The sequence below is a fragment of the Sodiomyces alcalophilus genome (genome assembly GCF_042370955.1).
Source record: "Sodiomyces alcalophilus JCM 7366 unplaced genomic scaffold ACRALscaffold_2, whole genome shotgun sequence".
Taxonomy (NCBI): Eukaryota; Fungi; Ascomycota; class Sordariomycetes; order Glomerellales; family Plectosphaerellaceae; genus Sodiomyces; species Sodiomyces alcalophilus.
The window spans coordinates 2711615-2736937 of NW_027263533.1; the positions used below are offsets into that span (position 1 = coordinate 2711615).

A 25323-nucleotide genomic window follows, 5' to 3' on the forward strand; every position below is an offset into this window, starting at 1 on the left:
TATGGATGGCATCAGTATCGGAAGCATGGGACATGGAATCCGGTCCCCGGTGGCCCCTTCCCTTCCCTGTAGTGTACCCTCTGGTAGGTGGGCCCTTCCTCCCCGCCGCCGGCACCGGCGTGTGGAGACGGACCAGTAATTACCTACGAATAATCATCACGCTAAGCAGGCACCTCGGTAAGAGGGGAGCCAAAAAAGTACAACGTACTTGAGGAGTTCTACGGGGTACTCTATGCCCAAGTACCTCTGACAGCAAGGCGTACGAAGTACGTACATATGTAGCGATGGTCAAGCAAGCGACGTGCATCCGGCGATACATCATGTCCTTGAACACGTAGGCTGTACGTGGTAGTGTACAACGTGAGGAATTACCATGTGTACACTACTGTACCAGATTCTGCAATGAAACCCACTCATGCACCGGCAGTGGGGCCGGATCTCAGAGCACGTTGGTTATTGGCCTGGCTGTATCTGGTATCTTCAGCGATTCCTGGCCGCGGGACAGGGGGACAGGGGTGAGATGCAAAGATCTCTTGCACTGTACTGTACACAATTGGAAGTGAAGGAAATCGTCGGAGGTTTATCAAGTACATAATTATTACTTTGGACGTAGGTACGGTACACGATTTGCTTTGGAGGTTCGCTTCCGTACATCGCCTCCTGAGGGTTGGTTCTACGTTGTACGTCCGTATTGTACAGGTTCGTCTCCTGTACAATGTAGTGGTTCGTGGTCAGAAGCTGTCAAAGTCTCACAGGGATGGTTTTCCCCCCCTGTTCTTTCTCTATTTTTGCCCCTACTGTACGAAGTAGCTATTGGGATTGGGGATATCATACGTTGTACGTTGTATATGTGATAGGTACTCGCCAATAAAGTCTAATCATCATTTTCCTGCTCTGTGATCTGTTCGTGGGCAGCGCTCTGAGCATCCAACTGCAACTACGACTTTCTTTACGGATAGGCATCCCACTTCACTATCACCTTGACCTTGACCCAATACCGCGTCATTGGACGACACCAGGCCGCCGCCCTGTCTTTCGAAATCAGACAGTAAATCGTAAAGTTGGGAATTCCTCGCCGCGCCGGCATGTGTGGCAAGCCAACGTCACTGAGGTTTCGTACGATGCAGTTTCGAGCTGGTCATAGGTCCTTATGTTTTGAGATGGGACGACTCGACGTGCCAATGATTTCAGTGTTGCCCAAAAGCTACGAGGACCACGCGTGTGAGCACTTCATACTTAGTGCCTCGGCGAACTGCTTGGTTGGCTACATGGATCGTCCCGAACCACGCACGGCAGAGTGAAGGGACAAGAAAGAAGCCAAGAACCTGGTACTTGCTTGTCCCGTAATTAATCCGCGTCTAGATACTGCAGGGGAAATGAGATCCACTCAACAAGTGACGGAGTTTCATAAACATTTCCCTCGGCTCGGCTCCATCCCAAAGCGTCTTCAGAATGAAAATCAAACAGATGTTTCCTTCCAGAGTGCTCTTCTTGTTGCTGAAGTCGTTCAGGGGAAAGCACGGGATGAGGATGGGCATGAGGAGGGCTGGATTGGTGGCGCAGCGTTTCCCCAAGCCACACGCAGGGCACTCGAGAACCGCGCCCATGGTCTTGGTCCGTTGTTCCGACGTTGATTTGTTTGTGCATTGACTTGCAGCCGAACATCGATCCGCTTTTGTCGTTTGCATTCTTTACACACACGTGTACGTTGTAGATTCTTCACGGAAGCGAATCTTCAATCCTTCGTGCTAATTTATTACGTACTTTTTGACCGGCACGGGAGAAGAGTTGAGACCGGGACTCTCAAGTGCCATTACTATCAAGCGAGTCTCCTCCGATTATGATACGACGCCACCATTTTCACTTGCAGGATGGATCTTTACTTTGTATACATAAAAAAAAAGGAAAAGAAACTCTTATTCATGCACATACTTTGTACGTATTAGTATGAATTGAATTCGTCCACAAACATTCAAAAGCGATGTGCAAAGCCTGGTGGTTTTCGAGGTCAACAAGACGATACAACGTATGCATCGACTTGCATGGTTACGGACCAGTGGCCGTAAGCAAAGACAGGAGCGGTTCAAGGGTGGGGCCCGTGCGTACTACGGTAATACATTCAATTCAATTTTATTTTATTTTGGCCGCTGATTCTTTTGAGGCCACCAACGGTAAGAAGTGAGCTGAGGCTTTTTGTTTTGTAACAGCGAAAAGACAACAGCCGACAAACGGCGCTCATTCTCAGTCGAGTCCCCGCAACGCAGGTACTTCACCATTCATAGATAACCAGCTCTATCAGATGTACTCCTAGGGTACCAATCGGAAACGGAAATTTTTTCGCTGGTACCCGAAAAAGAGAAAGTGACAAAAAATTAGAAAAAAAAAAAAACCCCCCCGACAAAAAAAAAACTGAAAAAGCCCAAGTGAAAATCGACCCGACGATAGAGTATTCGTAGTGACGACATCTGACGATAAACCACTCACTTTTTAATATTCACCATTCTGCCTCTGACGATTCGTCACTTGCTGCGTCCAAGATTTACAACACGGCACTTGACCCATCGACCTATTTTTCATACACCTCGTCCTCTCGGACTTAGACGCATCACCACCATGAGCGAGATTGCCCATCCCACCATCCAAGGTTTGTTATCCCCTTCAGCCGTTTCCCAGTTGTATTTTTCTACGCCATATGGCCCAAACGACGGGGAACACGAAACCGAAAGCCTACGGGGGCGCCACTCTATCGCCTCGTCTACGTCTTTGAACTCCTTGTAAAGCAACACCAGTCACCCGAGTCCTGAGCCCGAGTCCGTTGGAGGAGGGAGAAGGAGGGGGTTTCCCCATCAGAAACCCCTGGCTTACAACCATCACAACTCACACTCACTCCCTATCGGTCGATCTTTCTGCTTCGACACAGAAGTGCCTGCATGCGGTGCTTTCGTTGTGTCAGCCTCGAGCCATGGACTCTTTTGCGCCGAACACCATCATCTCACTTCCCCGCAGTCACTTTTGAGTGCTGTTACCCCTCGTTATGCAACGCAGATGCAGCCCGGCATACCTCATATCCATATATCGTTGGCAGTCGCCGCCACCTCATCTTTTGAATCGCAACATAGACTGACCAATTTTCTCATACTATAGATGGATGGTTCCGTGAGATTTCTGACATGTGGCCTGGTAAGAACAACCCACCTCAAATGAGCCTTGAGCACGCGTACCCCTAAAGGACCGAGTGTCTCTTTTCTCGGTCCACAGTCCAGCTGACCAAAACCCCGCTGAATAGGCCAGGCCATGACCCTCAAGGTCAAGAAGGTCGTTCACCATGAGAAGAGCAAGTACCAGGATGTGCTCATCTTCGAGTCGACTGACTACGGCATGGTCCTGGTCCTGGACAACGTCATCCAGTGCACCGAGCGCGACGAGTTCTCCTACCAGGAGATGATCACTCACCTCGCCATGAACTCCCACCCCAACCCCAAGAAGGTTCTCGTCATCGGCGGCGGCGACGGTGGCGTCCTCCGCGAGGTCGTCAAGCATGAGTGCGTTGAGGAGGCCATCCTCTGCGACATTGACGAGGTACGTAGCATCGCAGCGTACTCTTCCTTCATCACATCTCACGCGCTCTCTATCCCCCTCTCCCAACCCCGTTTGCCCGCCACCTAACCCTTGTGGCACAGGCCGTCATCCGCCTCTCCAAGCAGTACCTCCCCGGCATGTCCGTCGGCTTTGAGCACCCCAAAGCCAAGGTGCACATTGGCGATGGCTTCAAGTTCCTCGCCGACTACAAGAACACCTTCGACGTCATCATCACCGACTCGTCCGATCCGGAGGGCCCTGCCGAGAGCCTCTTCAAGAAGCCCTACTTCCAACTTTTGCACGACGCCCTGCGGGACGGCGGCGTCATCACCACTCAAGGTTGTACGTCCCCCCCTCTTCGTCTGACAAACTTATATTGCGAGAGTGTCCTCTAAGATATGTCCAGGTACTCCCTTTTCCCCCTCGTTGACGTACCTGGACCATGCAATATCATCCCGTTTCCCATCTTTTCCGGTAGACTTGGTCGGCCAAGTTTCATTCCCGTCTCTTCTCTGCCCCCTACCCTTTTTCGACTCTTTCCCCCCTTTTCTCCCCCCTGCCCCCTTCCCATGGCTTGCTGACCCGCCGAGTGGTTCGGCTGGCAGCCGTTACTTTCTCTACCCATCACGACACGTCACTTGTGATTGTTTATCGTGAGGCAATTTTCTTTCTGATCATTTCGCCATTTCATCTCACGAATATGCATGAGGACACATACTGCGCTAGGAGGAACACCTGAAAACACCGGCGAGGACGTTAGATGCTGACTGCTTAACCACACTAAACTACAGCTGAGAACCAGTGGCTCCACCTTCCGCTGATCGCTCAGCTCAAGAAGGACTGCAAGGAGATTTTCCCCGTGGTCGAGTACGCCTACACCACGATCCCGACCTACCCCAGCGGCCAGATTGGCTTCATGGTCTGCAGCAAGGACCCCAACCGCGACGTCAAGGTGCCCACGCGCTCCTGGACCCCGGAGGAGGAGGAGAAGCACTGCAAGTACTACAACGCCGAGATGCACAAGGCCAGCTTCATCTTGCCCAACTTTGCCAAGAAGGTTCTGCAATAGGTCGGAAGCCAGCCCATCTCCAACGCCTGAGATGGCCGCGGGAGGCTGAGTGCAAGAGGAGGACGAGGAGGCGGCGGTGGTGCTGCAGGCTGCTGTGGCGGATGAGACTTGATGATAGAATGACGATGAACACGAATGGGACAGGGAACTGGGGATGAGGTCGAATTGTCGGGTAGATAAAAAAAAGGGACGAATGAAAGAAAAACCAATGCTCAAAAGAGACAACAATAGTCTCATAATCTTTTGTCATATTCGTTGTTGGTGCCTATCTTACTGCCATGTCTTTCTGGACGATGCGATACTGTACAAACGGTCGACTCACATCGGCGACTGGCATCTCAACTGATGCTTCCGATTTATATCCCCCTATTGCCCTCCAGTGCTGATGCGGCAATCAATTCCTTTGGGCACCAGTTCCACCTCTCGAAGCGCAACAGCATTTGTAGGGGAATAAAGATACCGGGGTCAGCAGGGTTGATAAGGTTGGTGCGGACCTTATGGAAGTCGATGGGCAGCCATCGGATCTCTGGGCGCCCGGGCTTGGCCGCGATGGAGGTAAAGAGATGACTATATCTATGATTAATATTAGAATGAGGTAGCTAAGATACCCTCCTTGAGATCTCTCGCAAGCTCCTCTACTGCCTCGGTGAATATGTTGGCGGCTTTAAAGTAATGTTTAAGATGCGAGTTCCTTTACTTGATACCTTATATTCGTACGACTTTGCGTAGACATCTATATGCTGCTGATAATAAGAGGGCCGTCTATACTATTTAGATATATTACTATGCGACTATAAGAACTCGCAAGCGGCGATAATAAGTAATAAAGACGACTGCTTTTTATATGGTATACTTAAATTCCTCAATAATACCGGTTAGGCGGTGCGTACTCGTATATATAGTAGTCTAATGTACGATCCTAAGTATATAAACCAAGAGCAGGTAAAATAATAGGCTATAAAAATGAATGGTTTATAAGTATAAGAAATAAGAAGAAGCCAGGTATAGAAGAGAAGAGTACTCGTATTTATATAACTTTATAGACCTTCCTACCTGTATATATATATAACTTGCAACAAGGAAGGCGCAAATTATTTGCTCTTTATTAGTATACCTAGTTAATAAGGCAAACGCGACATCTCAGCCGAATGCTGTCTCATCGGCTGCTTCTCTCACCAGTCGCAGCTCTTTGCCAGCAAACCGGCCAATCTCTCCAGCCAAAGCTGGTCCACCTCATCAAACCCATCCACAACAGTACAATCTACATCGATAATGGCCACGACCTTGCCCTTGCCCTTGGCATCGCCCTCGGTATCTGATTCATCGACAATGATGGGGACGACAATTTCGCTCCGACTATCTCCGTCGCAGGCAATATGGCCCGGGAAGGCGTCAACGTCGGGCACGAGCTGAGTGCGAGCCTCGGCCGCCGCGGTCCCGCACACGCCGCGCCCGAAGGCGATGGTCTGGCAGGCTACTTTCCCTTGGAAGGGCCCTAGGATGAGCTGCGGCTTTTCGGGCGTGGAGGATGGGTCGAGCACATAGAAGCCGGCCCAGTTTACGGCGTTGCTGGGGGGTGGGAGGGAGTGATAGGCGTGCCAGAGGAGGGAGGCTGTGTTGGCCAGGTTACTGGACCGACAATGCGTGTATTAGCTAGGCGAGCTTGGTGATATCCAAGTGGGAACGTGCAGCACCTAAGGGGTGAGCTCACCAGACCTAGAAGCGTGTAAGTGAGGCCAGCCATGAATATGATGGTATCAACCGAAGACTGAATAAAGATGTTGATGTTGACTGTCCTAGATGCGTACCCAGTTTCTCTGTCCATAGAACAACCCTTCGGCCTGCATGAGAACCTGCTCATAGGCTTCCTCCTTGGTGACGCCGGAGGCGAAGTTGGATGCGTCGGCGTGGTTCTAGGGGGTGATGAGTGGGTGAGTTGTACTTGACAGACACGACATTCAAATGTCCAAGACTAACTTACCATGGTGATGTATATGTAGGTAAGCCGTACTCCGTAGACGTCGTTCAAACAGTACAAATTGTGTACTTCTCTGTCACGAAAGAATGTGCACTATGCGGGGCTCCCTGGTTTCACGATGGAGTGAGGTCAGCTCGGTAAGCCTCGGTGAAGCATCTTCGAGTGGACCCAATTGTTCTGCCGATCATTGTACTTCGTACTCCTGGCTTGGCAATGGTACGTACCTTCAACCGCCTTTTTTTTTTTTTTTTTTTCAGTCCATGATCGTCCATGACCTTCACATCTCTAGACCGACGCGGGAACGCGGAAATGCGATGAATCACAGAACAACACTGCGCGCCATGCGCGGCCCAACGCATCTCAATGCGCAAGCCTTCAGTCTGCTGACCCTCAATGGGTCGCCCCGCCCGTCCATCGTTCAATCCATCATCCTACCACAGCTCCGGCGCCACCAGACCTCCTCGTCCACCTCCCCCCGACGCAGCAATAGTCGCAACCGCAACACAAGCACCCACGCGCCCAGCCTCACCATCAACCCCCCGGCATCCACCCGACCCCCCCACCTCGTCCTCCCCGTTCGCGACCCCTCCGCATCCAAAATAAGCCACTGGATCAGCATAGGTAAAGCCTACGTGTCCTTCTACAAAACCGGCGTCAAGGCCGTCTTCGCCAACCGCCGCCTCCTCCGCGACACCCTCGCCTCGAAACCCGAATCCGACCGCCGCCCCCCACCGTCCTGGTATCCCGCCCGCCCTCCGCCCGCTTCCTATACCCGCGCCGACTGGGTTCTCCTCTGGCGCGTCCGCCACGACCTCGTCCGCGTCCCGCTCTTCGCCCTCGTGCTCCTCATCTGCGGCGAGTTCACCCCGCTCGTCGTGCTCGCCCTCGACGGCATCGTCCCCTACAGCTGCCGCCTGCCGCGCCAGATCGGGGCGTCCCTGTCCGCCGCCGAGGCGCGCCGCCGCGTCTCCTTTACCCAGCTCGAGATTGATTACCCGCGGGGCGTCCTCGCGGAAGACGATGGCGTCGGTTCGGCTCGCCGCGCCGCGAGGGTGCATGTCTTGCGGAGCCTGCATCTTCCCGGTGCCATGTGGGACAAGTTGGGCTTCATGCCGCCGGGCATGTGGTTCATCAAGGGCCAGTTGAGGATGGGGTTCCTGGAGGGCGACGACAGCTTGCTGATGAAGGACGGGGCCCTGTCCGACCTGGTACATGAGGAGCTGAGGATCGCGTGTGCAGAGAGGGGGATCGACGTCCTTGGACGTGGGGATGGCGCGTTACGGGAGCTCTTGGGCGACTGGTTGCGCTTGACGGCGGACGAGGATCCAGTTGCGAAGAGGAAGCGCATGACGGCCCTCTTGACGACGAGGTGAGTGGACTCTCTTGTCATATTTCTACCTTTTATGTGCCATGATTCTTGACTGACATTGCCGATTTGCCTGTTCTAGGGTGGAAAACTGGCCAACGACCCGCGACTTTCCCCTGCCTACATGGCATCTGTAACCACTTCCACGCGTGGGTGTGTATGAATCTTGTATAAGTATGCCGCTCTGTTCCGACACCCGGGGAACAATATGTATCACTTCTACCCATAATGATTTTGCATCATCTGCCTTCTTTACCCCAGAGGAATGAGGTTGTGAACCAGCGGAAAAACAAAAAGAAATAGATGAGCAGTATCTCGGAATCCTCATAGAGATGGTGGAATTACTACCACAACTCCATGGCCAACTACAATGACCGTGCAACTGAATAGATCGTGAATTACCTAAATACCTAATAAGTGGACATATGTTCCAGGGCCACCGCTGCGACATTCGGCCTGAGTTCTGCAAGCCCGTATTCGCCCCTTGACTTAACCAGACCAGACGAGACGAGACGACCAATCCACCCGTGTCCCTATTGTTGAAATCTGAGCCGTTTCCCCTTTACTCTAGACCTCGACTTTTGAAAAGGCCTTCTTTGCCAATAATGTACACATAGCTGCTGCCGAAAGCGAAAGAGAGAAAACAACGAAGAAAAAAAAAAAAAAAAAAAAGAAGGACATGAAGAAGAAGTTAAAGTCCTCCCTTTGGCAGTCCCCTCTTATCAATTGCTGAACGTTTCAGCCTCGCGCATAAGGATGGTATCCACGAGCTCCGCCACGACCGCCTCCACGGTAGTTGGCGCCCGGCTTTCCTGCGTTCTTGGGGCCTGTGGGCGCATTGGCCGGCGGTGCGTTGTTGGGATCCACCGGCGGGCTGCCTCCGATGCTGCCACTGATACTGCCGCCGATACTGCCGCCGCCGCGGTTGCGGTTATAACCACCGCCGCCACGGCCAGGGCCGGTTGGTGGCATGTTAGGCTGTGGAACGTCGTCGTACATACCCTCCCACGATGTCATGCCGCCACCACCAGTACCTCCGGCTCCGGCTCCGGCCGCGGCCCCGGCTACCGCGCCGTAACCTCCTTGGCCGCCGTACTGATCGCGCCCTCCGCCCCGTCGGTCGTACATCTGCTGCTGATCGAAGCCGCCGTAGCCACCGCCACGGCCCTGTCCTCCCTGGCCTCCGCCGCCGCCAGCGGCCATCATTTGATTCTGCATCTGTTGCATCTGCTGCATCATGGCCGGCGTCATGTTCATCGCCTGCGGGCTCTGGGGGCTGCCGGTGCCTCCACCACCTCGGCCGCCGCCCATCATCTGGCCCTGCATTTGCTGCATCTGCTGCATTTGTTGCATCTGCATCATCTGCTGCATCATGGCCGGGTTCATCGGCATGCCTCGTTGCATGGCCATCTGCTGCTGCATCATGGTGAAGTATTGTTGCATGCGCTGGAAGTATTGCGCCATGACCTGGGGCGTCATCCCGCTCGTACCGCCCATCTGGCCGTTCATCCCTCCCGCGCCCGCGCCCTGGTCGTCTCCCCTTGCGGAACTTGCCTCCGCGGCGCGCCGCTTCCTCCTCTTCGCGAAGATTGCCCCTGGGCTGGGCCTTTTTGACCTCGATCGGCTTGCCATGGATCTCCAAATGCGTCTTGAGGCACGCCTCGACGCCATCCTCGTTTTCAAACGTGACGAATCCGAAACCCCGAGGCCGCCCGGTGTCTTTGTCCATCATGAGCGTCGCATCTACCACCCGTCCGAACTGGGCAAAGTAGTCCTTGAACTCCTGGTCTGTCGTTTCCTGGCTGACACCACCCACAAAGATCTTGCTTGTCTTTTCCTGCTCGTCACGGGGAATGGCACGCTTGGGATCGATCTAGAGGCCTGTCAGTACTCGTTACGATCCGAGGGAACCGAGAGGAAATAAACGTACGATTTTGCCGTCCAAGAAATGCTCTTTCACCATGACAATATTGACAGTCTTGGGGTCTTTGAATGTAAGGAAGCCAAAACCTCTGGATCGGCCTGTGCTGTTGTCTCGCATGACAGTGCACTCGAGCACCTCGCCAAACTGGGAGAAGTAGTCGCGTAGAGATTCTGTTCGTGTTAGTATCAAAGCGACCTAGAACGAACAAGGCGAGATGCTTACCATCCGTCGTCTCCCAGTTGAGACCGCCAATAAACATCTTTCTGCGCGCGCGGAATTGTCAGCCTTAACACCAACAACCAAGAAGTGTACAGATAGCCCCGTAGGAGGCATATGCTAAAGAGAAAAGAACAAGACAATCAAAACATCTGAGTCAATAAAATGCCAAATCCGCTGGCTCTATGCTTGCAAGAGGCAAACATGTCCAACAAACTTGAGCCGTAACTCCGCCTAGTCACGCTAAACACGGAGCCAGAACAGATCTTAGACTTGGGTGGAGTTGGGTTTGGCGGAACTGGGCCACGGGGAAAGCGCGCATGCAGAGTGACACATCTTTCAAGTGTTACGGTCGCCTTCAGTCGTCGACCTCACACGTCCTGGATATATATGGCGGCTCAGTGTGTGTTGCAGTGGTTGGTCAACCCCTCGGCGTTCTTGCAAGGGGCTCCTTCAGCCGAGGGCGAGAGAGACGTTCAGCATTGTCGGAGGCAGCTGGTCGGCGGCACACCGGGTCCTCTCTGACTGGTCGTACAGTAAGGCAGCGTGATGCGTCGCCGCAAAACAAGAGTCAGACGGCGTGTTGAATAACGGACCCAGCAGACCTGCTACAGATGCTCTCACCCAGAGACGTATGCAGCGCAGCGAGCCAGGTCAAATCTTGGTCGAATTTTTTGTCTCGAACTGTCTCTTGCTATCGCCAGGTCTTGCTAGGTACTAGCTTCGAGCGCTATCCGCTGCCAATCTTGCTACAGCAGCCAGGGAACTGATCAAGTTCAATCTGGTGCGAAAAGCTTTATCTGCGACTGGGCTATGGGTTGCAAGATCGTGTTCCGATCGTGCTGGTGCTCTCTGACTATTGTCTGACGGCAACCGTTTCTCGGGTTGAACGGAAGCTGTTTTCCCAGCTATTGGGAGATCGGCGTGATTCTCCTTGTCCTCTTCTTCTTCTTTCTTTCCCCTTCACTAACTCTGTCGTAGTCTTTCTGGTTTTTCTCTTGTTTCCTCTTCCTCAGTGCCCGAGCTCAGGTTCATCGACTTGACATCTCAATTTGATGGCCCTGTGTAGCCGAGGTGGTGCACAACCAAACACGCTGGTCCGCTCCTGCTCCCTTGTGCGTTTCCACTGCGGATAGCATCAAGTCCCCAAGTTGCATCGCAAAGGACCAGAACTTTTCCATCCAGCCTTTTCTGAAGTGACCGTCCAAGCTGATGGTTTTACTCCGAATGCAAGGGCTGACCGGAACCCCGGCCATAATACGCAGAGTTGTGGAAGAAGGGTACAATGCACAATGTCACAATGCGAAATCAAGAAATAAGACTTACCCGTCTTCTTTGGCGCTCGGATTCTTGGCGACACCACGAGAGTACGTTGGCTCGTCGTTGGTGTGAGTGACATTCGAAGTGGGAGGGGGGCCTCCACCACCCAGGTTGAAGTCTACGTCGTCGTCGTCGTCGTCATCTTCATGCATTCTCTCTCCGCCCGCACCGTCATTCTGCACGGCCGCAGTTGTCTGTTCATCTGCTCCATGTGTAGCTGGTGCCGGGGCAGATGATTCCGCAGGGGGTTCTGGTTCGGGAGCGGGAGCGGGAGCAGAAGCAGTCGCTGACGTTTCGGTCTGGGGTGGTTTGGGGGCAGATGTGTTGTCATCGTCGTAGCTGGGAAAACAAAGCCATCAGTATTAAGCCCTAGGTATCAGGACGCCTCTCATGGGGTTGTGCGATTGGGTAGAGAGTCCAACTCACAGGTCTGCGAAGAGATCATCTTCAAAGTTTTCCGGTTCCGTCATCTTAAGTGTGATAGAAAAATCGAGTGTCGCCAATCGTCAGTGGAACAGAAGGAGATGTGGAAGGCGTGAAAGCGTTAGCACCACAGTCTCGACAGAATTCAAGGTCTGACACAGAAAATCCGAAAAGAAAGGACGTCGTAAAAAAGCCGCGAGCACGAAATCTCGAAGGAAATTAAGTGGTGCAGTTCGCAGAGGAGAGAGCTTGGGGCAAAGAATGGATGGAGTCAGGTTAGGTTGCTAGTCAGACCGTGTCGGAACAAAATCCTCGAGCTGCAACTGTACGAAATACGGGGTTTCTCCAGGCAAAGAAGGAGGAGCAATGAACCAATCGTAAGAATGATAGTGCGATAAGACCCTCGGAATAACATTCCTCCTTGGCAATTGGGCTCTTAGATGTAGATAGGACTTGTACTGTGTGTATCGCGCAACTGCTCTATATCCGCACGTACCTAGCTACGGTATCCATACTTCATAGAGCTGTTCACAATATTTTTCCAATTAATTTCTGAGCGCGTTCTAGTGAACATCACGAATTACCCTTGGTGTGTGCCTGAGATTATCGTCCGAGACTCATTGTTTGGCACTTGGTATCTCCTGCAGATGGCTGTACAGTGTACATTGTACGAACTCGTAAGCTGAGGTGCTGACCAAGGTGAGCAGTATTACTAACAAGCCACAGTGGCTGTGACGTCGGACCATGCGAACCAAAGCGAAGTCGGCATCCTGACAGCTTGGGTGCGAAGTACCGCCTTCGACACCTCACTGGAACTGCCGTCCCATCGACCACATCATCTCTTCACCCACCACACAATGTCTTCGGCAACATAGCTCACCCGCAACATGTTCTCTTCTTCTGGGGGTAGGGCGAAGCCATCTCAGCAGGTATTCTCCACCTCAGAATCCTCCGTCCGTTCCACTTTGTAGGCTTTGACTGACGGATCATATGCCCCGCAGCAAGAGATGGTCCAGGTTGGTATGTCGAATCCGTCCCGCCCCGGATTAGCAGCCCATGTCATTCCTTCCCCGGAACGAGACGGGATCCTTGCTGACTCTCCCGACTGGCGCAATGATAGACCGATCCGAGTATGTCGCCTCTCCCTTCGGGCTTGCATTTCCAAAGGCTTCAGTGAGTGGACTGACCAACCAACAGCTCTGCGTCCCCCTTCTGGAAGCCTCCTCAGCGCGACGATGCACAAAAGAAACCCGGCCCGAATTCCGGCTTGATTGTCGGCGCAGCCTATTCCCATGCCGATATGCTCAAATTCGACGCTCTGTACGTGTGCTTTCGTCTGCCGGAGTAGTCTGGCGGCACCACTGACACGGAACAAGAAATATGTCCAGCAGTTCTTCCTCGAGACCAAAGACCCCTCCCTCGTCGAGCGCAACCAAAACCCGACCCAGCGAATCCCCCGCCCCCGCCCGCTCCAACCAAAGCTTCTCGACTCCTCCCTTCAACACATACATGAACTTTCTCTCCAATACGAATGACGATTGGAAGGCGGACGAGGAGGATGACATGATCGGCTATGACGATGACGATGACGGCGACGATTTCGGCCTCCCAAGCCTCTCCAACATGAAAAGAAGGGATCGGAAAATCGCTGCGCAAGGAAAAGATTCGAACGGGAGCTTGCTATCACCCGCGCCCGATGGCTCGTTTAGCGGACTGGGGGGTCGTCGATATTCGAATAGTGCCGATATTGCCATCGAACGGCCGGTACAGGCATATCCTATGCCTAAGAAGACCGAAGGCAAAATATTAAGGCCGCAATACAAAGACATTTTGCGAGGTACGTCACCTCCTAGCAGCACATCGCTCGTTCTTGCGACGCTTTGCCAGCTGACACCGGCAGGGCAGACCCCGCCAACGCGCTTCATCTAATAAACTACCCAACCATACCAAGCAATGCCATACCCAAGGAGGTCGATGCCGCCAACTCGCGCATCTCTCGCATTAACAAGTTCAAAAAGCTTCTCCAGGCCTCGACGATTCCTCTGGCAGACCTTCGCCAACTAGCCTGGTCCGGGGTTCCCGAGGAGGTCCGGGCCATGACGTGGCAGCTCTTACTAAGTTATCTCCCGGCGAGCAGCGAAAGACGAGAGGCAACTCTAGAACGGAAAAGAAAAGAATATCTAGACGGCGTTCGGCAAGCATTTGAGAGAGGAGCGACCAACCAGCCTTCGACAGGCAAAACAAGGGGCCTGGATGAAGCCATCTGGCACCAGATCAGCATCGACGTGCCTCGGACGAATCCGCATATTGAGCTCTACGGTTACGAAGCGACGCAACGATCATTAGAGAGGATACTGTACGTCTGGGCTGTCCGGCATCCCGCCAGCGGCTACGTGCAGGGAATCAATGACCTGGTGACGCCGTTCTGGCAGGTCTTCCTAGGGATTTATATCACGGATCCCAACGTCGAATCGGGAATGGATCCAGGACAGCTTCCGAAATCCGTTTTGGATGCGGTTGAGGCCGACACATTTTGGTGCTTGAAGAAGCTCTTGGACGGGATCCAAGATCACTACATTGTTGCGCAACCAGGGATTCAGCGGCAAGTCGCCGCCCTGAGAGACCTTACCGCGAGGATTGACTCTACACTGGCCAAACACCTCGAGAATGAGAATGTCGAGTTTATACAGTTCAGTTTCCGATGGATGAACTGCCTTCTCATGCGGGAGATTAGCGTCAAAAACACCATTCGCATGTGGGATACATACTTGGTAAAGCAGATTCCATGGTGATTTTTTCTGTGCAGACGGCGTGCTAACATGTCCTACAGGCTGAGGAGCAAGGTTTCTCCGAGTTCCATCTCTATGTTTGCGCGGCTTTCCTGGTCAAGTGGTCCGACAAGCTGGTCAAGATGGACTTCCAGGAGATTATGATGTTTCTACAGAGCCTGCCGACGAAGGACTGGACGGAAAAGGACATTGAGCTTCTTCTCAGCGAGGCATATATCTGGCAGAGTCTGTTCAAGGGCTCTTCGGCACATCTCAGAGGACAACCCAGCCGTGCACCATCTACAAACCTGCAATTATAGTAATAGCGCATTTACAGATGTCTTTTTGAAAACGCCCAGGATCGCCTGACGCTCTGGGTCCTTGGGTTAATGAATGAAGTGGAAAGCGATGTTTAATGATGATTGTTCGGGCCGTTATTTTGTTGAAGCATTTACTTGAAGACTCGGGAGACATTCCATCGGCACTACGAAAAGGTAGCAAGGGTTGAGGGACAAACCAGCGTGGATCAAGGTATCAAGTGAGATCATATGTAGATTTGGGAATTCTAGCATGCCCATGCAAAAGAATTTATCACTTACCTACGTTGTGTTGTGTATTGTCAGCTTCTTTCCCACATCATCTTGCTGCGCTGTATCAATCTTATGGAAGATACTAAGTACAATGTACTTCGTAAAATGGATTATGTAAGCCGATCCCTCACCAGACCTAGCTACCCACTAATTAAACGCGTGACGCGCTGCTGCCGCCGATGGCGCGTCATTGGACAAAGAGCTTCTAGCTCTGTGAGCTTCAACCAAACTTCCACTCCGATTTATCTGGTATCTGCCCTCCCACAACTGCACCCACGAACCCACGCAACCTAGACGACCAAGTAGGAAATACACTCCCTGTCACGCAAACGCCCTTGCTCTAGCCTCTCGTCTGAGCGATAAGAGACACAATGGCGGACGCACTGGAGCAACAGCCGGTCGCAGTCGCCGAATCGAAGCCGGCAGCTGACGAAACGACTCCTGCGGCCGCAACCGAGACGACGGAGAAACAAGATACCAACACACCTGCCACTGACGATGCCGATACCCTTGTTGACGATGACCCAAAGTCAAGAAAAGTTACCCTCGCCGACATGACTGCCAAAGCGTCGGCGCTGTACGTGAAGAAGGAGTACAACCAGGCCGCCGATCTCTATTCGGCCGCTGCAGCCATGGCAGTCGAGATGACCGACGGACTTGATATTCACCCTGACAATGGCGAAATTTTCTTCCTATACGGTCGCAGCATGTTCAAGATTGGCCAGGCCAAGAGCGACGTGCTCGGCGCTAAGGCCGCCGGAGAAAAGAAAACAGACGTGGCACAGCCCGAGGCTGCCAAGAAAGTGACAGAAAAGGCGACGCAGGGGGGCGTTGCTGCTGCGGCAGGGAAAGTGGGCGACGATGAGAAATCCGAGCCTGGTCCGGCCAAAAAGCCGTTGTTCCAGTTTGAGGGAGACGAGAATTTTGAGGCGTCGGATGATGACGAGGTAAGAGCCGAGCCGATCCAAGCCATCTCGCGCGTGCTAACCCATTGTGCTACTAGGAGGCCGACGAAGACGAGGATGGAGACGAAGAGGATGAGATGGAAATCGCAAACGACACCCTTGAGATCGCACGCATCTCGCTGGAAAAGAAACTAGCTCTGCTGGAAGAACAGGAGGGCCAGACGAGCGACAAGGGCAAGGGCGTCCAAGAGGGGGACAGCGCCACTGTTCGTCATGTCAAGGAGCGCCTCGCAGACACCTACGACCTTTTGGCGGAAATCAATTTGGAGAATGAAAAGTCCGGTTACCCTATCCCCCACCCTAAAACGATCAACCAAGGACCCTTGACACTAACTCCCAAAGCAGGTTTCCTCTCGCCGGCCAGAATTTCCGCGAATCCCTCAAGTACAAGAAGGAGCTATACCCTCTCGAGTCGGAGATCCGGGCCGAGGCCCATTACAAGCTCGCTCTCGCACTCGAATTCGCGTCCATGACGACCACGGCCGAGGCTGGCGCCGACCAAGCAATGGACGAAAAGCTCCGAGAGGAAGCCATCTCGGAGATGGAGGCGGCCATTGCCAGTACGAAACTCAAGCTGCAGGCTAAGGAGGTCGAGTTGGCCGAGATGGCCAGCCCCGAGGAGAACACTGCCACCAAGGCCCAAATCAGCGACGTACGGGACATGATCGAGGACATGGAACATCGGGTACGTGTGTCAATTTTCTTTTTGCCCTGTTCAACTTGCCAATTTGCAACGGTATACTGATTCCCAGCAGCTCGAGGAGATGCGGAAACCCGCCATCGATTTCAAGTCGGTCCTCGGAAGCGCCGCCGGCGACGCTCTCCATGGCATCTTCGGGTCTGCTCTCGGAGAGACGCCCGCACAGATGAATGCCCGCGTCGAGGATGCCAAGAAAAAGGCAACTGACCTCACTGGTCTCGTGCGGAAGAAGAAGAAGGAAGACGAAGCACAGTCCTCGGCGACTCAGGCTAACGGCCGCGAGTCCAACGGGTCTAAGCGCAAGGCGGAAGAGCCAGCCGAGACTGAAGACACGTCTAAGAAGGCCAAGGTGTCCGAGCAGGCCGCCTAGGCTATGGGTCTCCGCATTCCATGGACTTGTTTGTGTTAATTCTCCGACCGACGCTGGTCGAAGTGTTTCTATTATGGGTGTACATTCTTATGACTAGGGTGGATGGTTCTTCGGGGGTTCGCGAGACATGGATTGGGCTGGGTTTGGACGGTGGTTTGATTTCTTCTATTTTGGGGGGTTAGGCTACACATTGACACTGACAGATCCGGGGACCTGGGTCATCTTTTTAGGGATCTGAAGAATGAACAGGCATCTAGCTCATGCACTCCAAGTCACACCAAGTCTGAGTACAGTGGCAGCTTTGGGGTCCCATGGGCTTTTGGCGGCCTGTAATTCCGGACAACTCCCACGTTATTATTGTCGTTGAACGGTTGCTACAGCGGCAGGACAGTTCTGTAGCAAGAAGAGAGACGAAGAAAAACAGCGAAGAAGGGAAGAGGTAAGTATGTATTCCTCCAAAATTCTGCGGCATATGGCGAACCAATGCCCAGAGATGTCTCCAAGCACCACCTCCCTATGAGTCCATCGCAACATCGTTTGATACATTAGTCGTGTCTGCAACTTCTTAACGCCATGTCGTATAAAGCACCATGATTAATCGCATCGTTCCGCCGCAGTTGCCGATATCCTAACACGTGAACAGTATGGTACAAAACGGTCTGGAGGCCGTCATGTCCAGACGAGCCGGAAAAGCGATACAATCCAGAGCACGAAGAGGAGAAGCACGACGGCATAGGCGAAGCAGGTCGCGATGGGAGACTGCCTGTGCCGTACTGTCAGGGCATGTCGGAGCTTGGTCGTGGAGGTCTTCCACCGCTGCTTGGACCTGGTCGTCCAGGTAGTGGGTTCGTCGTTGTGCTGATGGTAGTGTGGCGGCCTGCCGTAGGCCGAGTATTGAGGGAGGGAAGGCCCTGATCTTGATTGGGGTCCGTCAGGTCCGTCGGGTCCGTCGACGGAGTAGATGCTTGGGACGGCGTTGACGGTGATGAAGTCGTCGGGGAGGCGAAGGTAGGCTTGGTTTGGATAGCGAAGGTGGGCGAGATCATCCAGTTTGTGGTAAGGATGTGATGCCATTGTGCTTGACCATGCAGACCACGGCAAAACGAAAGACTCGAGGGAGCTGGCGATAACGATGTGCTCTCTGGGAGGATAGCGGTGGGGATGAGATGGCTCACCAAGGTGGTGGACGCAGCAAGATTGCAACTTGCATCTTTACACGGAAAGTTCTCGTATTAGTGGCTTTCCTTGAGAGCGCCATGGGACAGGGCCGACGCGGAGTTTCGGTGTCGTTGAGGCGGATACGAAAGACGCCTCCGACATGGTGCTTCCAGGTCGTGAGCGCCATTGCGCCTTCTTCTCAGCCACCGGCTTATGGTGGACTATAAACAACGAGGTTCCCATAGGCCTCGATCAGCTGATATGATTCAGCATTAATCACTGGATGCATGCCTTTGGAGTACAGTCATTCTCCCATGTCCATCGAGAACGATTCACTCGGTTGTCTCCTGAGAGCCACGATGTGTCAACAATCGACGAGGTATTTCCACCGACTATAGGCCCTCCATCGCACCCCAATATGCTTGCAAGGGGGGTGCTCAGGGGAATGCAAGTGCGATTATTCCACCAGCGGCCTCGGTATTCGATTTTCGTGGCGTCCGTTCTCATCTTTGAGTGGTAATGATTGAGTAGGGGTCTTAGTGACTTCTGCTCTCCCACCACGTCGGCCGCGAATAAGCCAGTCTGACACCGTTGTGACTTTTAGCATTGAGCGATCGCTCTGAAGCTCACAGCGATCAATGGTAGGGTAGAAAGCATGGTTCCCTCGTGTCTATCCTCCGTGACGAAGGACGCAGTGGCTGTGAGATACAGGAAGACGCCGAGTTGATCCTCTTTCTGCCTAGGCACCCGGGAGAGCATACACAGCATGTATATTTTCGCGGACTCAAGAAATACAAGACCCGAATCGTACCCGGTTTCCTTTGGTTTTCTTTTCTGCGACGTCAACGCTTTTCATAAGATGGAAAGCAACCCAGCTTTTGTCTGGTGGCAGCACGACAGCCCGGCCGGCCGTTCCGGACGTCGCAGTTACACAGGAAGCCAAGCATGATTGGGCGAGGAAGCAATAATAGTACGTTAACGACGTCGGAGATGGCTGTTACTTGTCGGGTCGTGACGGCTGCTGCCGCCGCCGCATATAAGAGGTCGAAAAGTCGAAGGCCGACGGTGGCGGGCCCACTGCAGAGACGAGAGGATAGGATGAGACACGATGTGCGACTGTACACGGCAGGGTCGGCAGTGCTACGTCGAGGGCGGGGAGATGTCGTCTCGTCGTTCTCCTTGCATGGGATGGGCTGTGTTGATCAAAAGATGAGCAAAATACTTTCATCTCATCACGAGGGATGGAACGAGTATGCTCCAAGTTGGGACTCTCGACTCAACCAGCAGGCCGGGTTGCTACATTCAAAGGTTACACGGCAGCATGCTTGGATGGTCAGCTGAGGGTATTCGTTCCTCTCTACTCTACGATGTGCCTCGCGTTAGAAGCAAACCTGGCGACTGGCAAAAGCGATCTCACGAGATGAGCGTGAAGTGGTTTGAAATACCATGGATAGACCCTCATAGCTGATTGTCGAGGGGGATTTTAACGGGACTGCCTGCCAGGACAGCGTTGGACATGTCAGGGGCGCAGGCTTCCTTCCCATGGGCTCGGGGCGTCCATTGAACACAAGGAGCATAGGCCTCGACGTGACTTGAGAGTTATCAGGTAGGTTCAAGTTGTCGAGTTCTCTGCCCATTGGGCTTGTATGATGATGTTGATGTTGATCGAGCGGCTCACGATGCATGACGAATAGTCTGTTAAGGAGCCCAGGCTAATTCCCGATAAACAGACTCACCTAGACTCAACTATCACCCCAGACATCGAGATGAATTCGCCGGCGATTTGTCGACGCTCTAAAATATACGCCTTTGTGTATCCATCCCAACGACGGGATGGCATTTGGATGATTGATGATATAAGAGGGATCATGGAAGTGTTCATCGTCAGAACTCTCGTCATTGTTGCGCAACTCGAAGCTCAGGCGGAGATGGGTCGGACAACCATCACAGAACTACCGTCGACTAGTCCTAACTGAGAGACGGGACCACCACCACGTCGTCCAAGGACATCAGCCAGACCACAACGGGGCAACCAAACTCATAGCATCCAATATACCTACTACACTACGACGTAGTGCAATGGTGTGATTGACCTAGTCTTGTCGTTCGGGGGCTAAAGCAAGGCCCGGGCCACATCAAGGCACACATGCACTGTACCAAGGCAGTTTCAGCCCAGATCAACGAACAATGAACAAGGTCAAAGCGCAACGGGCCTGCGCAACGAGGGGGTCATGATAACAAACGCTCGCCCCAACCTAGCGTTACCCGGTTGTTAGAACGGCAGGACGGGCGCAGGACGGAGGATGGGCGTAAAGAGAGACTGGGAATGCGGCTCGACGTCTATTGTTGCAGGTGGCTCGAGAACAGACGATCTGCGCAGGGGTCTAGGCGAAGGGACGACCTGTCTGTGCCAGTAGGAGCTTGGCCGTCAATGCCCGTAGGGAATGCCCGTATCTGTCAGTCTGCATGTCTCGTCGGTTGCACCGCATCACATGTCATCGGGTCGTTTCTCAACCCACCAGTCTATTGTTTCTCCGCGCTCCGTCCTTTTACTAAACCCACCCCCTTGTTCGATTGGCGGGAAACTACCCTCAAACGAATGAGCATGACGCATGGGTAGGATTAAGCTCCGGTGTAAGGGCACGGGCGAAGCAGCGTCTTGTGAAGGTAGTTGGTTTGGCAAGCTGTGTGGGTAGGCTCGTGGGGGGATGCTTGGGAAGAGATGTACCTCTTGAAGCGTCATTGGACGTGAACCCCGCAAGTATCCATGTACTTGTACGTTGTATTTACGGCGCTACCTTGTTCCGCTCCGTTCACCCTCCCTCCAGTGTCTCAATCGCTCTCCAATTACCCAAAGGAACATCATCATTCAACCCGAACCTTCGCAATGCACCCACGTCAATCCGTTTGTTCCATCTCCGGAGTTTCTCCCTTTCACCTCCCTGGTGTCTGTCGGTTTCACGAAACGGATAAAACATCCTTCAGACGGCTCAAAATACTCGACGCGGGGCTCGGACCACCAGTCCCTTAACCTGGAGTGCTTCGAGTTCAGCTGAAACGCCTGCCAGTTTCCTGGGTGCAGTGCACCCAACCTCGATTCGTTTTTCTTTTGCTGCGGGAGACGCAGTGCGGAGGGGCGGCCATCCCGCCGTCCGTTGCGTCGTGACGGAGCACAAACGAGCTTCGCCTCCCCGCCGTCGGACCACAAACCGCCAACTGTCCACGCTACGATGCGTCTTCGCCTGCCGCCTCTGTACGAAGTGCATCAGCGCGACTGTTACGGGAGTACAGTATGTACGCCGTACACTACTGCAGTGTATAACGTACACTATAAGAAATCACTCCCTCGCCCCACCTCGGCCCTACCCGACCATCAGAAGGCCTTGTTCGTGCGGGTTGGCTGAAAGTGATTGATCTGCACCACGTCGCCCTACACTACGATTGTTTCGATCCCAAATCCAGTCAACCCACCAAGACGCGTTACGTGTAGTCATTCATTCCCAAAGAGGAAAGCGGCGGCACTTGGACTCGAGACCTAGAACCCCGCCGGCCGGCCCCTTCCTCCCCTACCCTACCTACCAACGTCTCATCTTGCCATCGACATCGGGCTCCGCTATTAGTCTCCGTCCGTTATGAAACGTGGAAAAGCCAATCGTGCGCTTTACTTCGTACTTGGGCCTCAGCCCTTCTTCTCCGTTGCGTTACACAACCGTGGCCATCAGTGGAGCCGTCTTGGTGAGCAAAGCAGTCGATCCACGAAAAAAAAGCGCTTTGATGCTTGTACCGCCTCCCAGTATCTCACGTACATGTATGAGAACATGCTTTGGTCAGCTTATCCTATCATCTCGCAGTGATTTCCCTTTCTTTCTCGACGTCGAGATGAAATCGTCAGGTCCTTCGTCAGGTCCGCCACACCGTCCAAGGCGGGTTTCTACGCTAGTCTCCAAGAGCCTCCCCCCTCTTCACCATCTCGGCGATAAATCTTATGATACGCTCACACCCAGGAATTGCGTAAGGCGTGTTCACATGCTCCAGACAATGCCAAAAGTTGACGAAGCACCGACACTAGCGAACCCGAACAACAATTGGCTTCCGACCAGGATTCCCAATTGTGCGCAAGTTGCTCGAAATCACCCAGTCGTGTTCTCGACAAACAGACATTGAAGTCCAATGTAGCCAGCTCGTCATGACATGCCCGCTTCACCTTGCACATACACACACACGCACACACGAACACATTCCCTCCAAGAAGTTTCAGGTGGTACGAATGGTACGAGGCCGGTAACACACCCTCGTAGCAAACCCATGGCCTGGCCCGCCCGCATTGGGTTTTGGCAAACCTCGAACGGAACGCACGTGGAGGATTCTGCGTGTCAACCCCCATCTGAGACTTGGTTGCCAAGTAATTTTTTTTCAACCTCACCTTCAAAGGTTGCGCGACCAAAGTTGCTGGCTCGGCGCCGCCCATGTTGGACCGGAATGGCTACCTTTGTGCGTATGGTATCTCAACCAACAAGTCGTTGCATGCACGAAGCACGGCAATGTGGGTAGGTAGCACGGGTCACGACAGATATGAGCCACCCTTCACGACGGAAAAAATCCATCCTCCATCGGACTCTCCTTCTCGCTCGCCCTCTCTTCCCCAATTCCTGGTTCGACCGGTTCCCCAAAACATCTCGGACGCTTTCTTATACGAGACCAGCCCCTCAACAGCGCACCTGGCCTAGCCTTTCCATCTCTCCACCTCGAGCACCCACCGGTTGGCTACATGCGCATGCGCATGTCTGCCTGTATTATACACGGGTACTCGTGTCCCATCTCTTTAGGTTGGTACCTTCGCCCGTCTTTTTCTCTCTATGCGCTTCTCCAGAATGCCCCAGAATGGCCTGGTAGTCGTTAACGGGCCGTCCTAATCATGAGTTGCTCTTTTACCATTTTTGGGGTTGTTTTCATCTTTTCTTTGCACTTTTTATCTTTTCCCCTGGGCATTGTGAATATGTCTTATGTTCAAGTGTCTGATCCCTTCCCCCTCCCACCAGTGGGGGTGGATCTTCCCCTTGCGGAGATCGTGGATCAGACGACGGTCTAACGCCATGATCTGCGACGGACCCCAAATCTGATGCACAAGGATGTATCGTGACTGGCAGTTCCCAGGATCCTAGTCCCGGGGAATCGAGTACGAATACTCCTGCCCTTGTCCTTGACGTTCCCTCGGTTGTCACCTCTTACACGGACTTCCGGGTGTCAAGTTTACCTTCTCTACATACTCCTCTGAAACCCTTGGCCCCTGGCCCAAGTCGCCACCAGGGCCTTATTGAGGAGAGGCACTTGCGGTTTTCTTTTCCTCTTTCCTCATGATAACCTAACACCAAGAGACACGACTGTGGGGGCCACAACGCTGTGAGCGTCGGCATCTCGCATCAAAAATGGCCACGCCCATCCATCTTCACAATACCATAAGCGGGAATCTCTGACTGGATCCTGAACTAGATAGGCGGTTGGCTTACAACGTATATGGGTGATTATGCTGACTCCCGCTGTGAGCCTCTTACCTGCCGCCTCCCTCCTTCACCCGACACCGATACCCGTTCCTTTGGCTTTGGTCGAGCGCCTAACTAAGTCGTGGTGGATGGGTGGTTGATATGGACCCGTCGCTTGGGACTAAACGAGACTAGCACAGACCTGTCTCTCTCATGTTTTACATCCACGCCCACGTCCTGGCATCCAGTCTCTCTTTTCCACGACGACTGCTCGCTCCCCTTCCATCTTTTCTCCAGGCCTCAGACGGGCACCAGTCTTCATTGCGTACCTAGCACGTCCTCTTTGTTTTTCATCTCGACACCAGCCGCTGGACAAGGCTTGACTTGACCCCATCCATGCCCATCCCATTCTTGTTTCTCCCAAGCTAATCATCGGAACTCCCTTTTTCCCTTTTTCCCGTTTTCCATATGCCTGAAAACGAACGCTCTGATATCTGTCGTGTGGCGTCGACGGAGCCGTGCCTGCTGACAGAGCCGACATACTGAGGCCCAAGGCGCTCAGAAGAGGCGACCGAATCCGTCCATCGAGTTCGGTTCAGGACGGACAGCTGCGCTGTTCCGGCATCGCAGCCGTATCCCTGGATGGGAAAACGAAACGCTCCGCACCCATCCGTTTATGGCGGCCTTGTTGCGTACCGGTTGAAACTTTTATTTTACCTTTGTTTCTTCTGCGTCTCGGCTCGTCATCGATCCGTGAGGCGCAGCTCAACGACCGAGCAAGTTCGGACGCTTTTGAGTGGCTCACTTAGCGACGCGCCCGGCTGGGCCCCCTCGGACGTTTCGGCCGTTTCAACCCGCCCGGCCGGTCAGTGCAACGACGTCCGAACGGGGGAATACTAACGACTGCAACCGCAATTCATTATTCTACACTTTACTACCTACCAGTCCTTTTCCTCACCTCTCTTCCTATTCTAGTCCAACCTAGCCATCGCCTTTGCCACCTAGTTCGCACCCAACGGAACAACACCATCGACTTTGACATCGCGCCTCGCCTGCATTCATCTTCTGCTACACACTCAGCTTCACCACGACAATCGTACGACTGGATTTCTGTGGACGAACTTCAAAAAAGACATTGGGTTGGCAGTTCGCGTCGTCGTCCTCTTTATCTAGCTTCCTCGATGGCGAGTCACCAGAAGAACCCCTTTCAGTAAACCATCTCGGACAAGTTTTACGACCCTTCATCCGGGAAAACCAAAGACTCGGCTCTATTCAGCAACGCAACCTTTCAGATCGTCGAGAGACAGAAAGAGATGGATGTGACGTCTTTACTCAATCTAGCACCAGTTACACGTCCAGCCCATCTGACAGACTCGTTCCAATCGATCCCAGCCCCGTCAGCAACAGACGGACCAAC

The 25323-nt window shown here is 53.3% G+C and overlaps 12 protein-coding genes across 12 annotated transcripts; 7 read left to right on the forward strand and 5 right to left on the reverse strand.

Annotated features, from left to right (window-relative positions):
* The first annotated feature begins 2394 nt into the window (after positions 1–2394).
* On the forward strand, positions 2395–4896 carry ACRALDRAFT_1061327 (uncharacterized protein). Its single transcript, XM_071016406.1, has 5 exons — positions 2395–2644; positions 3145–3180; positions 3287–3579; positions 3681–3918; positions 4371–4896. The coding sequence occupies exons 1-5, from the start codon at positions 2614–2616 to the stop codon at positions 4646–4648; spliced, it is 876 nt and encodes a 291-aa protein (XP_070877111.1). The 5' UTR covers positions 2395–2613; the 3' UTR covers positions 4649–4896.
* Positions 4897–5033: 137 nt separating this feature from the next.
* On the forward strand, positions 5034–5298 carry ACRALDRAFT_2017120 (uncharacterized protein; the record flags this gene model as incomplete). The annotated part of the gene is made up of 3 exons (XM_071019873.1): positions 5034–5090; positions 5131–5203; positions 5279–5298. 3 exons carry the CDS (start codon positions 5034–5036, stop codon positions 5296–5298), a joined length of 150 nt encoding a protein of 49 aa, XP_070877112.1.
* Positions 5299–5820: 522 nt separating this feature from the next.
* On the reverse strand, positions 5821–6632 carry ACRALDRAFT_1061329 (uncharacterized protein; the record flags this gene model as incomplete). The annotated part of the gene is made up of 4 exons (XM_071016407.1): positions 5821–6277; positions 6360–6364; positions 6457–6561; positions 6630–6632. The coding sequence occupies 4 exons, from the start codon at positions 6630–6632 to the stop codon at positions 5821–5823; spliced, it is 570 nt and encodes a 189-aa protein (XP_070877113.1).
* Positions 6633–6712: 80 nt separating this feature from the next.
* On the forward strand, positions 6713–8129 carry ACRALDRAFT_1068521 (uncharacterized protein; the record flags this gene model as incomplete). The annotated part of the gene is made up of 3 exons (XM_071017580.1): positions 6713–6763; positions 6884–7995; positions 8075–8129. 3 exons carry the CDS (start codon positions 6713–6715, stop codon positions 8127–8129), a joined length of 1218 nt encoding a protein of 405 aa, XP_070877114.1.
* Positions 8130–9700: 1571 nt separating this feature from the next.
* On the reverse strand, positions 9701–10178 carry ACRALDRAFT_2071137 (uncharacterized protein; the record flags this gene model as incomplete). The annotated part of the gene is made up of 3 exons (XM_071022178.1): positions 9701–9865; positions 9923–10086; positions 10139–10178. Coding segments are annotated over 3 exons (369 nt in total), but the record flags the coding sequence as incomplete, so codon positions are not given.
* A 1276-nt stretch (positions 10179–11454) lies between these two features.
* Positions 11455–11922, reverse strand: ACRALDRAFT_2025750 (uncharacterized protein; the record flags this gene model as incomplete). The annotated part of the gene is made up of 2 exons (XM_071020343.1): positions 11455–11791; positions 11879–11922. The coding sequence occupies 2 exons, from the start codon at positions 11920–11922 to the stop codon at positions 11455–11457; spliced, it is 381 nt and encodes a 126-aa protein (XP_070877116.1).
* An 872-nt stretch (positions 11923–12794) lies between these two features.
* ACRALDRAFT_1061332 (uncharacterized protein) lies at positions 12795–15247 on the forward strand. The gene is made up of 4 exons (XM_071016408.1): positions 12795–13195; positions 13252–13712; positions 13781–14646; positions 14706–15247. The coding sequence occupies exons 2-4, from the start codon at positions 13256–13258 to the stop codon at positions 14961–14963; spliced, it is 1581 nt and encodes a 526-aa protein (XP_070877117.1). The 5' UTR covers positions 12795–13195; positions 13252–13255; the 3' UTR covers positions 14964–15247.
* Positions 15248–15468: 221 nt separating this feature from the next.
* ACRALDRAFT_1080073 (uncharacterized protein) lies at positions 15469–17621 on the forward strand. The gene is made up of 4 exons (XM_071018977.1): positions 15469–16180; positions 16237–16475; positions 16544–16883; positions 16954–17621. Exons 1-4 carry the CDS (start codon positions 15605–15607, stop codon positions 17266–17268), a joined length of 1470 nt encoding a protein of 489 aa, XP_070877118.1. The 5' UTR covers positions 15469–15604; the 3' UTR covers positions 17269–17621.
* A 316-nt stretch (positions 17622–17937) lies between these two features.
* On the reverse strand, positions 17938–18342 carry ACRALDRAFT_1068526 (uncharacterized protein; the record flags this gene model as incomplete). The annotated part of the gene is made up of 1 exon (XM_071017581.1): positions 17938–18342. One exon carries the CDS (start codon positions 18340–18342, stop codon positions 17938–17940), a length of 405 nt encoding a protein of 134 aa, XP_070877119.1.
* Positions 18343–21353: 3011 nt separating this feature from the next.
* Positions 21354–21898, forward strand: ACRALDRAFT_1061335 (uncharacterized protein). Its single transcript, XM_071016409.1, has one exon. The coding sequence runs from the start codon at positions 21657–21659 to the stop codon at positions 21828–21830; it is 174 nt and encodes a 57-aa protein (XP_070877120.1). The 5' UTR covers positions 21354–21656; the 3' UTR covers positions 21831–21898.
* A 1879-nt stretch (positions 21899–23777) lies between these two features.
* Positions 23778–25132, forward strand: ACRALDRAFT_1061336 (uncharacterized protein). Its single transcript, XM_071016410.1, has one exon. It carries the CDS (start codon positions 24549–24551, stop codon positions 24804–24806), a length of 258 nt encoding a protein of 85 aa, XP_070877121.1. The 5' UTR covers positions 23778–24548; the 3' UTR covers positions 24807–25132.
* On the reverse strand, positions 23778–25135 carry ACRALDRAFT_2032887 (uncharacterized protein). The gene has a single exon (XM_071020715.1). It carries the CDS (start codon positions 24445–24447, stop codon positions 24118–24120), a length of 330 nt encoding a protein of 109 aa, XP_070877122.1. The 5' UTR covers positions 24448–25135; the 3' UTR covers positions 23778–24117.
* Positions 25136–25323: the final 188 nt, after the last annotated feature.

Excerpts from the sequence above, each read along its gene's own strand:
- ACRALDRAFT_1080073 (XM_071018977.1), top strand. The coding sequence starts at position 15,605 with ATGGCGGACGCACTGGAGCAACAGCCGGTCGCAGTCGCCGAATCGAAG. Across the intron at positions 16,181-16,236 it reads AGGCGTCGGATGATGACGAG|GAGGCCGACGAAGACGAGGA; the intron begins GTAAGAGCCGAG and ends TTGTGCTACTAG. Across the intron at positions 16,476-16,543 it reads ATCAATTTGGAGAATGAAAA|GTTTCCTCTCGCCGGCCAGA; the intron begins GTCCGGTTACCC and ends CTCCCAAAGCAG.
- ACRALDRAFT_1061327 (XM_071016406.1), top strand. The coding sequence starts at position 2,614 with ATGAGCGAGATTGCCCATCCCACCATCCAAG. Across the intron at positions 2,645-3,144 it reads TGCCCATCCCACCATCCAAG|ATGGATGGTTCCGTGAGATT; the intron begins GTTTGTTATCCC and ends CTCATACTATAG. Across the intron at positions 3,919-4,370 it reads CGGCGTCATCACCACTCAAG|CTGAGAACCAGTGGCTCCAC; the intron begins GTTGTACGTCCC and ends ACTAAACTACAG.
- ACRALDRAFT_2032887 (XM_071020715.1), bottom strand. The coding sequence starts at position 24,447 with ATGTCGGCTCTGTCAGCAGGCACGGCTCCGTCGACGCCACACGACAGA.
- ACRALDRAFT_1061332 (XM_071016408.1), top strand. The coding sequence starts at position 13,256 with ATGTCCAGCAGTTCTTCCTCGAGACCAAAGACCCCTCCCTCGTCGAGC. Across the intron at positions 13,713-13,780 it reads ATACAAAGACATTTTGCGAG|ACCCCGCCAACGCGCTTCAT; the intron begins GTACGTCACCTC and ends CCGGCAGGGCAG. Across the intron at positions 14,647-14,705 it reads GCATGTGGGATACATACTTG|GCTGAGGAGCAAGGTTTCTC; the intron begins GTAAAGCAGATT and ends CATGTCCTACAG.
- ACRALDRAFT_1061336 (XM_071016410.1), top strand. The coding sequence starts at position 24,549 with ATGGGAAAACGAAACGCTCCGCACCCATCCGTTTATGGCGGCCTTGTT.
- ACRALDRAFT_1061335 (XM_071016409.1), top strand. The coding sequence starts at position 21,657 with ATGCGTCTTCGCCTGCCGCCTCTGTACGAAGTGCATCAGCGCGACTGT.